The 13,764-nt window shown below is 36.1% G+C and overlaps 1 protein-coding gene across 1 annotated transcript in view; it reads right to left on the bottom strand.

Annotated features, from left to right (window-relative positions):
• PSMB2 (proteasome 20S subunit beta 2) overlaps positions 1-12,244 on the bottom strand; it is a 30,903-nt gene extending 18,659 nt beyond the window's left edge. Inside the window, exons 1-3 of the mRNA XM_010959911.3 lie at positions 12,015-12,244; positions 7,459-7,581; positions 4,855-4,925 (exon numbers count right to left, since the gene is read on the bottom strand). Coding sequence (XP_010958213.1) covers positions 4,855-4,925; positions 7,459-7,581; positions 12,015-12,105 — 285 coding nt within the window. The 5' untranslated portion in view covers positions 12,106-12,244. The remainder of the gene's footprint in view (positions 1-4,854; positions 4,926-7,458; positions 7,582-12,014) is intronic.
• Positions 12,245-13,764: the final 1,520 nt, after the last annotated feature.

The following is a 13,764-nucleotide window of genomic DNA, read 5'->3' as shown; positions in this document are numbered from 1 at the left end:
GTTTATTTGCTCAGCATTTACAAGTACAGCCCCATAAAAAGACAAATTATCAAAGGCTCATCAAGCACTTCAGAAAAGGTTCTATGAAAACACTTTGGCCAGTGAGTAGCAGTAGTAAAGCCCTGAAGATTACAGGCCATGGAGGCCAGCATTCTACTTGACACAAACTCTGCATTCTCCAAGGATATCAAATCTGGCTGGTTTATACCTCAGTTTCCACATATGTAAAATGGAGATCTCTGCGGATAACAACAGATAATTTCAGGGCATTCATATGGACTATACCAAATGTGCCACCTAATTCATTTCAAGAAGAAACAGCTCCATTGTTCATCACTCTCCCTTCGGTAGTCCATTAATCAAATCATAAGGAGAATTTAAACAAGCATTATGCAAACTATGCCTGTAAGTCATCACAAAATTTTCAAAACAATCCTGTCAAAAATCCAAATAGCAGATACTTCATGATGGAGTCATTTATTAAATGTTTATTTTTAAGGGAGGTATCACACACTCATTCAAATATTTTATTAAATCCATAGAATAATTTGCCATAGTTGATCACTCCTTCCTTCTTAACAGATGAAGAAAGTGAGGCTCAGCAAACTTAAGTAACTTATTTAAGATTACACAAACTAGTACATACCAGAGAAGTGCTCGGAACTCTGGTATATCTGGTTGTAAAACCCACGCTCAAAGAAGTCTCATAAATATTTCAGGGTGGGTAGTCAAACCCTGAGCAAAAGCCTAATAAGTCCTTTTTCTGCTCATTGGAGTCTCACCAGGAGTAGACCAACTTAAATGTACACAAGCGTCTAAATAAAAACTAAAATGAAGGCTCTTGATTTTTTTCTCAAACTGTGTCATTTTTCATCTCCTCCTGCTAATCTTACATCTTTAATTCTTACATGAAGAAGTAACATCCATTCATGAGGAATACTTTTTTTTTTTTAAGAATACTTTAATAAAATTCTCTTCTAGTGTATAAACGCACAATAACATTTTCAGTGGTAGAGGTGGACCTAACTGGATGACATTTCTTCAGCAAATACTTATTGAACACCTAGAATGGGCATATATTTGTACCTTAACTATATAATCCTATGCATGAATCTTAAAAATTTTAATAGAATTAACATTTCATGCCTCCGTAAATACACAAACATACTTGTACATTAATCCAATAACTAATAAACGGAACAGTACAAAAGAGTATGGTGTTTGAAGTTAGAATCTTACTTCAGCCTTTTACAGCCTACATATGTGCCTTTGTTATACTTAGACACATAAGAGAAATACTTAAGTCCTCTATTACCCAGCCTTAGTACCCTTATAAGTAAAATGGGAATAACACTCTTCCTATGGTGTCTAAAGAAGCATTAAATAAGGTCCTATATGTAGGTATCTAGAATAGCACTGTCCAATAGATCTGTCTATGATGATAAAAATGTTCTGTATCTGTAATGTCCAATATGGTAGCCATTAGCCACATATAGCTATTGAGCACTTGAAATGTGGCTAAAGTGACTGAGGAACCAAAAATTTTTTAAAGAAACCAAGCTTATTTCTCTTTTAAAGTCCAGGAGACTCTCACCTGGGAACTAGATTTTAAATTTAATTTATAGTAATCGGACAAGAAAAAGAAATAAGAGGGATCCAAATTGGAAGGAAAGAGGTCAAACTGTCACTATATGCAGATAACATGATACTATACATAGAAAACCCTAAAGACTCCACACAAAAACTACTAGAGCTGATAAACAAATTCAGCAAGGTAGCAGGTTACGAGATTAACATACAGAAATCTGCTACATTTCTTTACACTAACAATGAAATGTCAGAAAAGCAAAGTAAAAAAACAATCCCCTCTAAAATCACACCAAAAAAAACACTTAGGAATAAATTTAATTTTTAAAATTGAAGCATAGTTGATGTACAATATTATATTAGTTTAGATGTACAACACAGAGATTCAGTATTTTAATAGATTATATTCCATTTAAAATCATTACAAAATTATGGCTATATTTTCCTGTGCTGTACAATATATCCTTATTGCTCATTTACTGTATACACAGTAGTTTGTATCACTTAATCTCATACCCCTATCTTGCCCCTCCCCCCTCACATCTCCCTACCGGTAACCACTAGTTTGTTTTCTATATCTGTGAATCTGTTTCTGTTTTGTCATATACATTTGTTTTATTTTTTAGATTCCACATATAAATGATAACAGAGTATTTGTCTTTCTCTGTCTGACTTATTTCATCCACTAAGCATAATACCTTCTAGGTCCACCTACATTGCTGCAAATGACATAATTTCATTCTTTTTAATGGCTGAGTAACATTCTGTTGAATATATATATACCACATTTTTTATACATTCATTTAGTGATAATCTTAATTATTTTAAATTTAAATAGCCACATATGACTAGTGGCTACCATATGGAACTGTATTGATCTAGAAAAAACTCTAGCACATAATAGATGATCAGTGTTGGTTTATTTCTATTTTCCCTGTCAATATGAGTATTCCACTCTTTACCAGCATAGCAGTTCAACTAAAACAGCACAACAAAGAATCTCCCATAGGAAATTGCTTTATAGCTATTTAATTGCTTCTTCAACCAAATAGTAACAGCAACATAAAAACAAAAGTGACTGTGTTAACAGCTTTGCATGATTACCTCATTTAATCTTTATAATAACGCTACAAAGTAGGTGCTGTTATTTTTATAAGTAGGGACATTGAGCTTAGACACACAGCTAGCAAGTCAGTGGGCAAATACTTAAATCCAGGCAGTGTAATTCCAGACACTGTGTTTAACCACCAAGCTAAATTGCCTGAATCTTACAGAACTAATTTACATAAGACTGGTAAACAGCACAGCACACAGCAAATTGGAAATCAAACAATTTGAGCTACAAATACAAAGTTATACGTGGTAACTGGGTAACTCAAAATAAGAAAATAAGTCTCATGTGCCAACTGCTGTGACGGTACAAATGTACCAAATCTAGTAACTGTACTTATTAGGAAGACTGAAAAACTATCATCACCTTCCTCCCCATAATAAAATGACTAAAATATGAATTCATATTTTAGAACTAACAACCTATTTTGATAGGGAGGTGGGGGAACAAAGATTTGGGCCTAGAAGCACAAGGCAGAGGTAATCAATATTTACTAGAGCCCCATGTCACTGTCTACAAAGGATATTTATTTGTTAAGACATCAAACATTTCTGTTAGGAGATTAACCAGATTCACTACATTTGCATGAAGCACACAGCTGCTCTTATCTCAATTCTAAAAGGAGCTTAACTCACTTAATGTCTGTAGCATTTATGACAAAGTGTTCATCGTGCCCAAAGCTGGAATTCTTATTCCAGTTCTGGTGACAAGTCAGAGGAGTACTTTACACAGCAAGCCACAGCATACTCTACTGAGTATCACAGGAAATTCTAAGTGGCAGGAAAGGTCATATCTGACCCATTTTCCTCTCTCACAGAGGAGTGGACAAAAAGGCCACTGGCCTTTTACCCAGATCAAAACAATGTATGTAAATTTGTCTCCTCCTCCCAATCCATTATGTTTCTAGCTTCCCTTCAAACTTCAGACTCCATATTGCACAAACCGCTTGGTCAAAGCTAGCACTGAGAAAAAGATTTGATTAATTGAGAAGTTCTCATTTCAGAATTATTAGGCACTAGAAAACAAACTGCTTTAAGGATCTGCAGATCTGTAATAAGTAAATAAACAAAAACTTGTACTTGTTTATATTTCTGTCATAACTCAGCTTAAGCAAGTACAGATGAAACTAAAATTATAATAAAAATAGAAACAGCACTTCTGTTCTAAAAACACTACTGAAAAACCAAGGAACTATCTAGGCAGAACAGGCAAGTAATTATGATGCCATTGGTATAGCTTTTGCCTGACCTGCTGTGTGACCTGGAGCTAGTCCCTTTGCCACTTTATGCCTTTCATTCCGTATCAGTGATAGAGAATTAACTACTATGTATCTCAGTGGAATAGTGAGTGGATTAAATTATTAAGCAAAATGCTTTGGGCAAAAGTCATATGAATGTTAAATATTATGATTTACAAGCATTCATTTTCCTAGCACTCCTGTGGGGTTAGGAAGTTATCTCGATTTCATAGATGAGTAAACAGGCACAGGGGGTGAAGTCACATGGTAAGGCTCCATTTACTTAGTCCCTGTGGGAAGGGAATAATACACACCTTTAGCAATCACATGAACCTTCCTGGCACATCCTACACAATCTTTAATACATTCAACCCTTTTTTCTTTCTTTCTTTTTTTTCCCTCATTCAATCCTTGACTTAATGTTGCATCCTTTAACATGCTGTCAGTGGAACAAAGACAGCTCTAAGGTAACAAGGCCAGAATAAGTGAGGAAGAATAATTCTGTATGCTATGAAAAGAACAGTCATAGAAAGACACAGTTAATCTCAAGATGAAATCTGCATTATTATTTTCAAGGTTTCATCTCTACTACTATGTAGGGACCTTCAACCACGGGAATTAAGAAACATAGTTTGCTATGAAAACGCTTTGAAAAAAATGTTAAAGGCCACCACAGGACCTTCATGATTGTGTACCCCATTCCAAATTTCTCTGGCAATGTATATTCAACCTCTGGGCTTTAATTACCAACTTATGCAGAAAGAAAAATCAAATCTGAAGAGACTGAAGAATGACATGTAGCAATGGAAAGGGCTCAGGAAAACCAAAAAGGTGCAAAAAATACTACTCATGTATAATAGGATAGAAAAGAAGCACAGACGATTTCCCTGCTCCTAAGGCTGCCTGCTATATTGCTTACCCGACTCCGAAGACAGTCAGCCAGGTTTCGGCGAGTGAAATTAGCTGCTGCTGTGGGAGACAACTCATAACCTGGTACAAGAGATAAATAATCATATTTAACGTGAAGCAGAAGGAATATCAGTACCCAAAACATTCCACTGCTCCTGTTCTTACAGACTACCACCCTTTGGACGCACAGAATGAAGAGCATAATCCTACACCTCATTAAAAGTTGTGAAATAGCTGGTTAGTACTGACAGTAATTGCTGGCTATAAAACAGAACCAAGGTAACTATTCTATGGTGAGATCAAATTCACAGCTTTGCTTAAGCTGTTCATTCATCAACAGGCTGTAGTTTCCTCTACAGAAGGAAAGAGGTACAAATAAATAGGCATTGGAAAAAAAAGAGAGAGATCTTGAGATGACAATTTTTTTAGTTTATTTTAAAAAGGAATTGGGAAAAGAGAGGCTGGAAATTAGGACAGCCTCAGACTTATACTTCATAAGGTGTTCTTTTTTTTAAAAAAAAGTAATTTTATTAAAAAGTACACTATGATTTTCAAAAGTACAAGCCACAGGGAAAAAAATGTTTCTATCACTACAGCATTTTAAAAATAGAGATCTCCAGCATAATACCTCTAAATAAAGTTATAATGCCAACAAAAGTGCAGCCCAAGGAATGGCATCAGGTGTGCAGTAACAATGCACTCACTTTGTTAGTTTAGTGTTTTGGGTTTTTTTGGGTGGGTGGGGTGGGGCGTGTTGGAGGTAATTAGGTTTATTTAAAATTTTTTTTTAATGGAGGTACTGGGGATTAAACCCAGGCCCTCGAGCACGCTAGGCTTGGGCTTTACCACTTGAGCTATACCCGCCCCCACTACAGTGCCTTCACTTTGGAACTTAAACCCCCAGTAAAATGGAGCTAGTGACAAAAGTCACAAGAATGACCCACAATTCAGCAGAGCCACCCAGAAAATGCCAGTTTGGAAAGACAGCACATGGTTATTTCCTACAACATTCCAAACACTAGTGTCACATCAGGTAAGATTTAGATTAAAATTCTAAGAAATATTTATTGAACAGCTACTATGTTTCAAGTTTTATGCTAGGTACTTTCATATCTATTAACTCTTACAAGTCTATAGTACATGTTAAACTATGAAAGAAGCAACTCTGAACAAGCAGGAATACTTTTTAATTCTCTACCTAATCCTCTAAACACCACTAAGGATTTAACAAGTATCTTAAAGGCAGGAAAGACTGATGCCTGACCATCTGCATGTAGATTTTTCTTTCTTTCCCTTGTTTTGATTAGTTCTTGAATTTTAATATGCATACGAATTACTATGTAGGGTTACATACACAAAACGATACTTGACAGGAAATTTAAGGGGTTTTAAGGGCAATTTTAACCATACACAATTTTTGTTTTATGTACTAACATTAGACCCTAAGAGCCACATAACAGAAAACTCCGTCATTTACTCCTCCTCCCTCTCCCAGGACAAGACAGTGAAGTATTACTGTACCAACTATACTTCAGGAACATAGGCATCCTTCATCTGCCATGTAGGCATAAAGTAGAACCATTAAAAAGTAATTATCTAAATAGTCTAAACTTGCTTAAACTTAAGCACCATGTACTTTAGGTTCCTGAACAGCAGGAAGTAAGCCCTGCTCATCTTTGAATTCTCTGTGGTACTAGACAGAGTCTGTAACATGGATGAGGTTCTCAAAAATATTTACAGAATTGAACGCATGATGTTAAAGTTGCTGCCTAAAAAACTATACGAATGGATCATATCTAGTCATTTTACACATATTATATTCAAATTAAGCTCCTTCACAGTGCCACATTATAGCAGTGCTGTGTTTATCAGTATCATTACACTGCGAGGTAAATTAACTGAAAGGAATGTTCTTTCTGCTAGAGCTAGAGAGTCACTATAAACTTTCTTCGATCAGAGGGCTAGTGACGAGTATTATTTCACAGGGAGGCTTTCCCACTGGATAAGAGTTCATTAGCCCGAGAGAGAGTTCACAAAATATCTCACAAAAATCTTATCTCCCTCCCTAGATAATAACCTACCAAAGAGGCAAAGCAGAACCCTTTCATGACACAGTAAATCTCCTACAATTTCATGGAGCTTTAAGTTTACAAAGCATTTTCATACATATTATTCAGTAATACTATTATAACAATACCAATTTAGAGGTAAGGAAAATAAAGGCCTGAGGGAATTAGTGACTTGTCACATAAAAATACAGTAAAACCAAGTTTAACTTAGGTCTTTAAGCTCTGAGATTGCAGATATACTTTAGCTCAAATTATATTCTCTAACACTTAAAAAGTCTGATATTAACATACTCATTTTCCAAGATGGTGTTCATTTTATCTCTCAAGTATTATGCTTTAATGTTTCTCTTTTCTGCTCTGGGATTTTTGTAGAAAATCTTTAGGTTCAGAAGGAGGATTTAGATAAGATTTTAAAAATAGAAAGACTCAAATAAAAATATGACCACATTGGTCTGCTCATGTATAGAACTGCCAGTAGGGAATATTCTTTTTCAGTACAAATTTAAAGACAAATCAACCAAAGCTACATTCTAAGTAATACCCACCATTTCGCATCTTATAAAGCTGCACATTTTTCTGAATATATTCTGCAAACTGTACAGTGTCTCCAGCCTCTCCAACACATAGGAGTAAGATTTTTTCACTCATCTTAAACATCTTATCATGATCTGCTCAAAGGAAAAAACAGTGTTAGAAACTGCCTTATCAGAAATTTATTGTTATTATATAGGAAACCACAAACAGGTTTATCAATTACTGTACTGAATAATTTTATAAATTGCTGTTTTTAGAAGACTTTAATGGGCAATTATGTCAATTACTCTCTTTCACTTGCCATGTTAAGTCTATCTGCTAATTTTATTAATGTCAATTTCAGGTGAAGAATATATGCAAAAGTTGACAACTGAAAATACACTTCAAAACATTAAGGGCACTTAAAATGCAAGGGATAGAAAAACTAAAGAAACTGAAGGAATCAAGCCAATGGCCATTATCTTTAGACTCATGATTACAAGGCTCTGAAATGTCTCTATAAATACAAATGTTAGTTATTATATACACATACATATAAAAGCATATATGAAAAGTACCTGGGCTACAATTAAGAAACCATCTTAAGAAAGAACAACAAAAAATCTACTGAAAATATAAATCACCTTAAAAAGGAAACCAACTCCATTTCCAAAGCAGAGAAAATTAAAATGACTGCCAAAGCAAAAATTCAAACAAATATTGTAACACTAAACTATTTTAAAATACCTCAAAAATCCCAATACTCTTATCTTATCTAGCTGAACCAGACTTATTCGGATTAAATAGATAAATAAATATTCAGATACAGCAATTAGTGCCCAAGGAAGAAAACTCCATATTCAGTCTGCAGCTTCAGAAAAAGGCTAAATCTCCCTATCTTACTCTCACTTTCACTTTTCATTTCTCAAATAGTGCTGAATAATCTTCCCTGGGAGACATGTTTCCTGTTTGAAAGCTTCTGAAATGTCAAAATCCCTTAATAGGATTTAAAAAACAAAATGCTACAGTCAAATACTTTACAAGTGTTTGAGAGTTGTAGATACCAGCAATATGGCTTCTTAGACTTTGGGGGGGGATACATAAAATGTGCCTGTAGATAGTATCAAATTGCCTTGAAATGCCTAAATAAACATACTTTTATTTGTTATAGGCTACAGGAGATTTAAAGACTATTAATTCACAAACTTGTTTATGAAAGAAAAAAATTCACTTGTATTATTTATGTAAAGAAAAGGGATCAGAAGTGTATTAGACGCCACTGGCATCTGAGTTCTTGCCAGTGGCAAAAGTATGGGCCAGTGGCAAAAGTATTTTTATTTCCTTCATTTTGCTTATCGGTATTCCCTAAAATGTCTATAGTTAATATGCATCATTTTGTAAGAAAACATTACTTACTAAGTTTGCATTATTATAATGAGAAAAAAGCTGTTCTTATTTTGGGGAAGGGAAAGCTTGTTTTTCTCGTTTATAAAGAATCTATGGTACATGTGGAAGAAATACTAAATTTTGAGGCAGTAAATTGTTCAATTTTGAAATGAACTTAATACAAGATTAAAGTGTTTTTTAAACATCTATTCTCTGTCCAGTGAGTGAAAGGAGGATATAGAAACAAAAGTAATAGATGCTAATGGCTCCCTAAATTGTTCAGGAAACAACCTATGTAGCTCCAGGCAATTTCTGATCCTTGACAAAGAACTTACAAATTCGTATACATGATGCAAATGAACAACAAAATAAGCAATAGCAGTGTGCAATGCTGTGGAAAGCCAACTAGACTAGAATCCAAGAGACACTGGCTACATTCTAGGCTCATCACTCTGAATTTGGGCAAATTATTTGTCCTCTCTAAGCCCGTTTCCATGTGTGTGAAATGGTAATACTATCATCCACCCCTGCCTAACTCATTGGTGGGGAAAACTGTGCATTGTACAACATTATCATACTCAGTGTTAGACAGTGTAGTTCAGATTATACAGGCTATAGGAATTCAGAAGAAAAGAGTAATCTGTGTGGGCTAAGGTACTCTGAGTAATTTAAAAGTAATTCTATGTAGGCCAGGAAACAAGAGAAATGAAAAGTGGCATATAACCAAACTGAAGAGTTTTGCCATTTTAATAAGCAAGCGATCTCTAGGAAATATCTCCTCTATAGTATCAAAATATCTTACAAAGTGACAAATCAAAAAATTGATTGGAAGTATTACTCTCATTTTTTTACCTGGAGAAAATGAATCTCAAAAGGTTACTCACTGAAATAGATAAATAACAAGAATCATGGCACAGGGAACTATATTCAATATCTTGTAATAACCTATAATGGAAAAGAATCTTTAAAAGAATATGTGTGTGTGTGTGTGTGTGTGTGTGTGTGTGTGTGTGTGTATACATATATATATAAAAAACTAAGTCAGTTGGCCATATGCCTGAAACTAACACAATATTGTAAATCACCTATACTTAAAAAAAAAATTCTTTAAAAGATTTTTTTTTTAAAGTTACCCATTTTCACCATTCTTACCTACACTACACAGTTCATTCATGAAATGAAAGGTGGGAAAAAGTCCTCATACAATTCCAAAGCTTCTATCATAAACATTTTATACCAGAAAAAAACTATTGGGAAAATCAATTATTTCCAACCATTTTTCAAGAACTAACTCAAATTCATCTTTCTTCTACACTACAGTGATCCATCTTTTCTCTTAATACCCTATGGATTTACTCCTGAAATCATTAATTTAAAAACTAACTTTATACTTACTAGTGATACTTCTTTTATCATACAAAATCATATTGTAGCATGTATTTCCTTGTTTTCTTAATGTCTTAGACCCTTTTATGGATCATCCCAATGTGCTGCATACCTTACAACACCTAGAAGTACTATGTATGTAAGTAGGCTTAAAACACATTCTGTTTTTTGAAGTGGTTTCATACACATTATCGTGATGAAACAGAACACCTGTAAAGGTATTGATTGGTTACAGTTCTATCTAGACACTACTTCATGCTAAAATCACTTGAGTGTCAAAGCCTTAGTATTCAAAATAATGGACAGATTACTCTCAAAAAACAAATCTAAACCTTTCGAAAGCATGGTTTACAAATAAAATGTCTACGAACTAATTAATGAAATTTCATAAAATAATGTAATTTGAGGAACTATTCATACAATAGATGTTTAACAAATTTAAGAATTTTTGTTTCCTTAAGCCCATAGTGAACTGTTATCTAACCTCAAAGCTTTCCCTAATCTCTACAACTAGAATCTCTTCTTTCTCTGGATTATATAAAAACAATCTCTGCTTCCTCTGAACTACCCAAGACGACTGATGTACTTTTCATATGCAGCATCATTTTCTAGCTTGTGTTATAATTATTTGTACACATATCTGAATCCCTTATTAAATTGTAACTTCCAAGATAAGGGCCACATCTCATTCTTTGCATCCTTCAGCATCTTGCTCTGTAACAGACACACAGGTGCCCAAAACCTATTTGTCAAATGAACATTAGATCATCTGAGCCAGAGAATAATACTTTTCCAAGTAGTATGTTTATGATCAATCATGAAAACACACTCTTAGATTCTGAAGACCAACAACCAAAATCCTTTTAAAATTATTTACTGAGTACTGACTGTAGGGAGACAGTAAAGAATAGCAATTATGGCAAAAGATATAGAGTCAAACTGAATAGGTTCGAACCTGAGTTCTGCTACTTGCGACCTCAGGCAAGTTTCTTAACCTCTCTGTGCCCCAGAACTGTCATCTGTAAAGTGGCAATGTAATAACGCCTATCTCAAAAGCGTAAATGAATTAATGTAAATCGCTTAAAATATTCGGTACATAAGTGCTTAGTATGTTTACTACTAACGTATCTGTCACGGTGCTAAACATTTGCACGAAACTTTTTTACTCAATTCTCCCAACAAGCTTTTGAGATTTGTACTACTAAACTAATTCAGCAGATGAGGAAATCTAGGCACTGTGAAATAACTTGTACAGAATCATAAAGCAAATAAGTTGCAGGGGTCTATTTCCTAACTCCACTAACTACTTAAATATAAGGAAAACTTGGCAGCCAGTGCCCTGGAAAAGAAAGATCAGAGCTAAGACACCGGAAGTACAGGTAGCGGAAGGGAAATGCCAGGCTTCCAGGAAGGAAATGCCATCCTTACTCTCCCCAGGATCCCACCTTATGCTGCCAGCAAACTAACCTTATCAGCAGCGACAACAGGAAATTTATCAGAAATTAGGGGGTCTAGGGAGCCTGGAGCCGGGCCGGCGCTTAAACACTTAAAAACTGAATTTCATTAGGCAACTCCCGCCTAGCAAGCATTCAGCGAAAGCCAGAGCAGAGCACAGACCCAGGAGCCCTGGGAGGAGCGAAAGTCAAGGCCCTAAGTTTGTCCACTTGTCTTCTAATTCTAAATTTAAGCAAGTGCAGACCAGGGACGGCGGGGTTCCATCTCCCAGACCTGCCTGGTACTCACCCAACCTCCCCACGAACTCCCCCAGGCTGCCCCTACACCCAGGCCCGACCGGGCCTCCCCTGCTTCCTCTCACCGTCCTTCATCTGGACAATATTGCTAGCGGCCACCCGGTCGGAGGCGACAAGGACATAGTCGGGGCCCTGGATGCCGATGAGGTACTCCATGGCGGAGGGAGGCCGGGGGCTGCAGGTTCTGTAGAGCGCGGGACTAGCCGGCTTCTTGGCCTCACCGGTGAGACAGCACCACGGAGCGAAACTCTGCGCGACGCAGGCCGCGCGACCGCCCCGGCCACCGGCGCTCTCGGATGACGTACAACTGTCGCGAGAGGTTGGGAAGGAGGCGTGGCGTTCGGTTAGTTAAACTCTGTCTTCGCCTTCTGTCCTGTCGCGGTCTTTTGCAATTCCAGCCTGGTTTCTTTATTTATAATTAAACGTTTAAAACTCTCCTGAAGAGGGAATCACGCACTATATATAAAATGCCGAGCACGTATGAGTGCCAAAAGGCGTGTGTCCCTAGATGGCCGTTTCCCTTTGTTGTTCGGTAAAATACCGCCAGAAACCACTTCCCGACAAGCTAGATTAGAGAAAAATAAACTTGAAAGGAGTCCTATTTACATGCTTCACAAAAGTAAAATATGGCTGAGTCAAAGATCTAAGCATAAAGACTAAAATCATGAAAGATCAATTTTAGATATTTCTACCTCAAATTATATGCAGTTGTTACCTCTAGTAACAATGATTTGAAGGGAGGACTTTCACTTTTATTTTATACGCATCTATATTGTTTGAATGTTTCACAGGGCTCGTGTATTACTCATTTTTTAATAGGAAAAAGCACGGCCATCTCTTTATCTTGCAGCCGTTCTGGGAAAAACGGAAATATTCCATGATGAGTTTCTGACATTTGAATAGTTTCACAACTTATGCTTCATATTAGCCATTACTAGCTTCCTCAGCAATGGAAAACCAGTTGCAATGATATCTCCAAACATAACTAGGCAATTCATTTGCTTCTGCAGAAATGTGTAGTCCTTACTTTGTTCTAAATGTTTCTTTCAGCTCTCTGCCCATGAAGGAACATAAGAGCCTGAGGAGTCTTGGGCAGCCCATCTATCATGGGATGGATGCCGGGGGCAAGTGAGGTCATTAAGTCAACCATCCCACTATGAACACAGATGCATCCATCATCCTAGAAAGATCCTTTTCTTAAACACCACTGGGGAAGAAGTCTCTCAAATCTCTCTCTCTCACTCTCTGTCAGTGTGTGTGTTTTATAATTGCAGAAGTGCATAGTTAAACTATATACATGCATACGCAAATAATACAGGAGAAGTGAAGAGTTAAATATCTCTCCTCATCCCACCAGAGGTAACTACACACCAGAGGTCTGTATCCTTCCAGACCTTTTTTCTTTTGTATATACCGATATTCATCCATTCATTCATTCATTCATAAAGGCTGCAGAATTCTGAATTGGAAAATCCAATTTTTTTAAAAAAGAACTAAGCTGGCTCTTTCCTCTTTTCTCTCAAGACTCTTGAAATCTCCTGTAGCTAAGTCACAGTAGAGATTCTCTAGCTTCCTGTCAGTACAGAAGAGAGTGAATTTTCAGATGTACCTTGTTTTACTTCACTAAGAATTAGGGAGAATCCCTTCTCCAATTAAAGTCTTAGAATAACCAAATCTTAGAGTTAGAAAAAAGTGTATGTGAAAGTTCCAGAAACAGTACAATGTAGCCAATTTTTCTGTAAAGGGCTAGATAGTAAAATTTTTTTGTTTCTGTAGGCCACTACTCAGTGATGCCACTGTAGTGGGAAAGCAGTC

Source organism: Camelus bactrianus, chromosome 13 (assembly GCF_048773025.1).
Source record: "Camelus bactrianus isolate YW-2024 breed Bactrian camel chromosome 13, ASM4877302v1, whole genome shotgun sequence".
Lineage (NCBI taxonomy): Eukaryota > Metazoa > Chordata > Mammalia > Artiodactyla > Camelidae > Camelus > Camelus bactrianus.
This window is presented reverse-complemented; position numbering and strand designations above follow the sequence as displayed.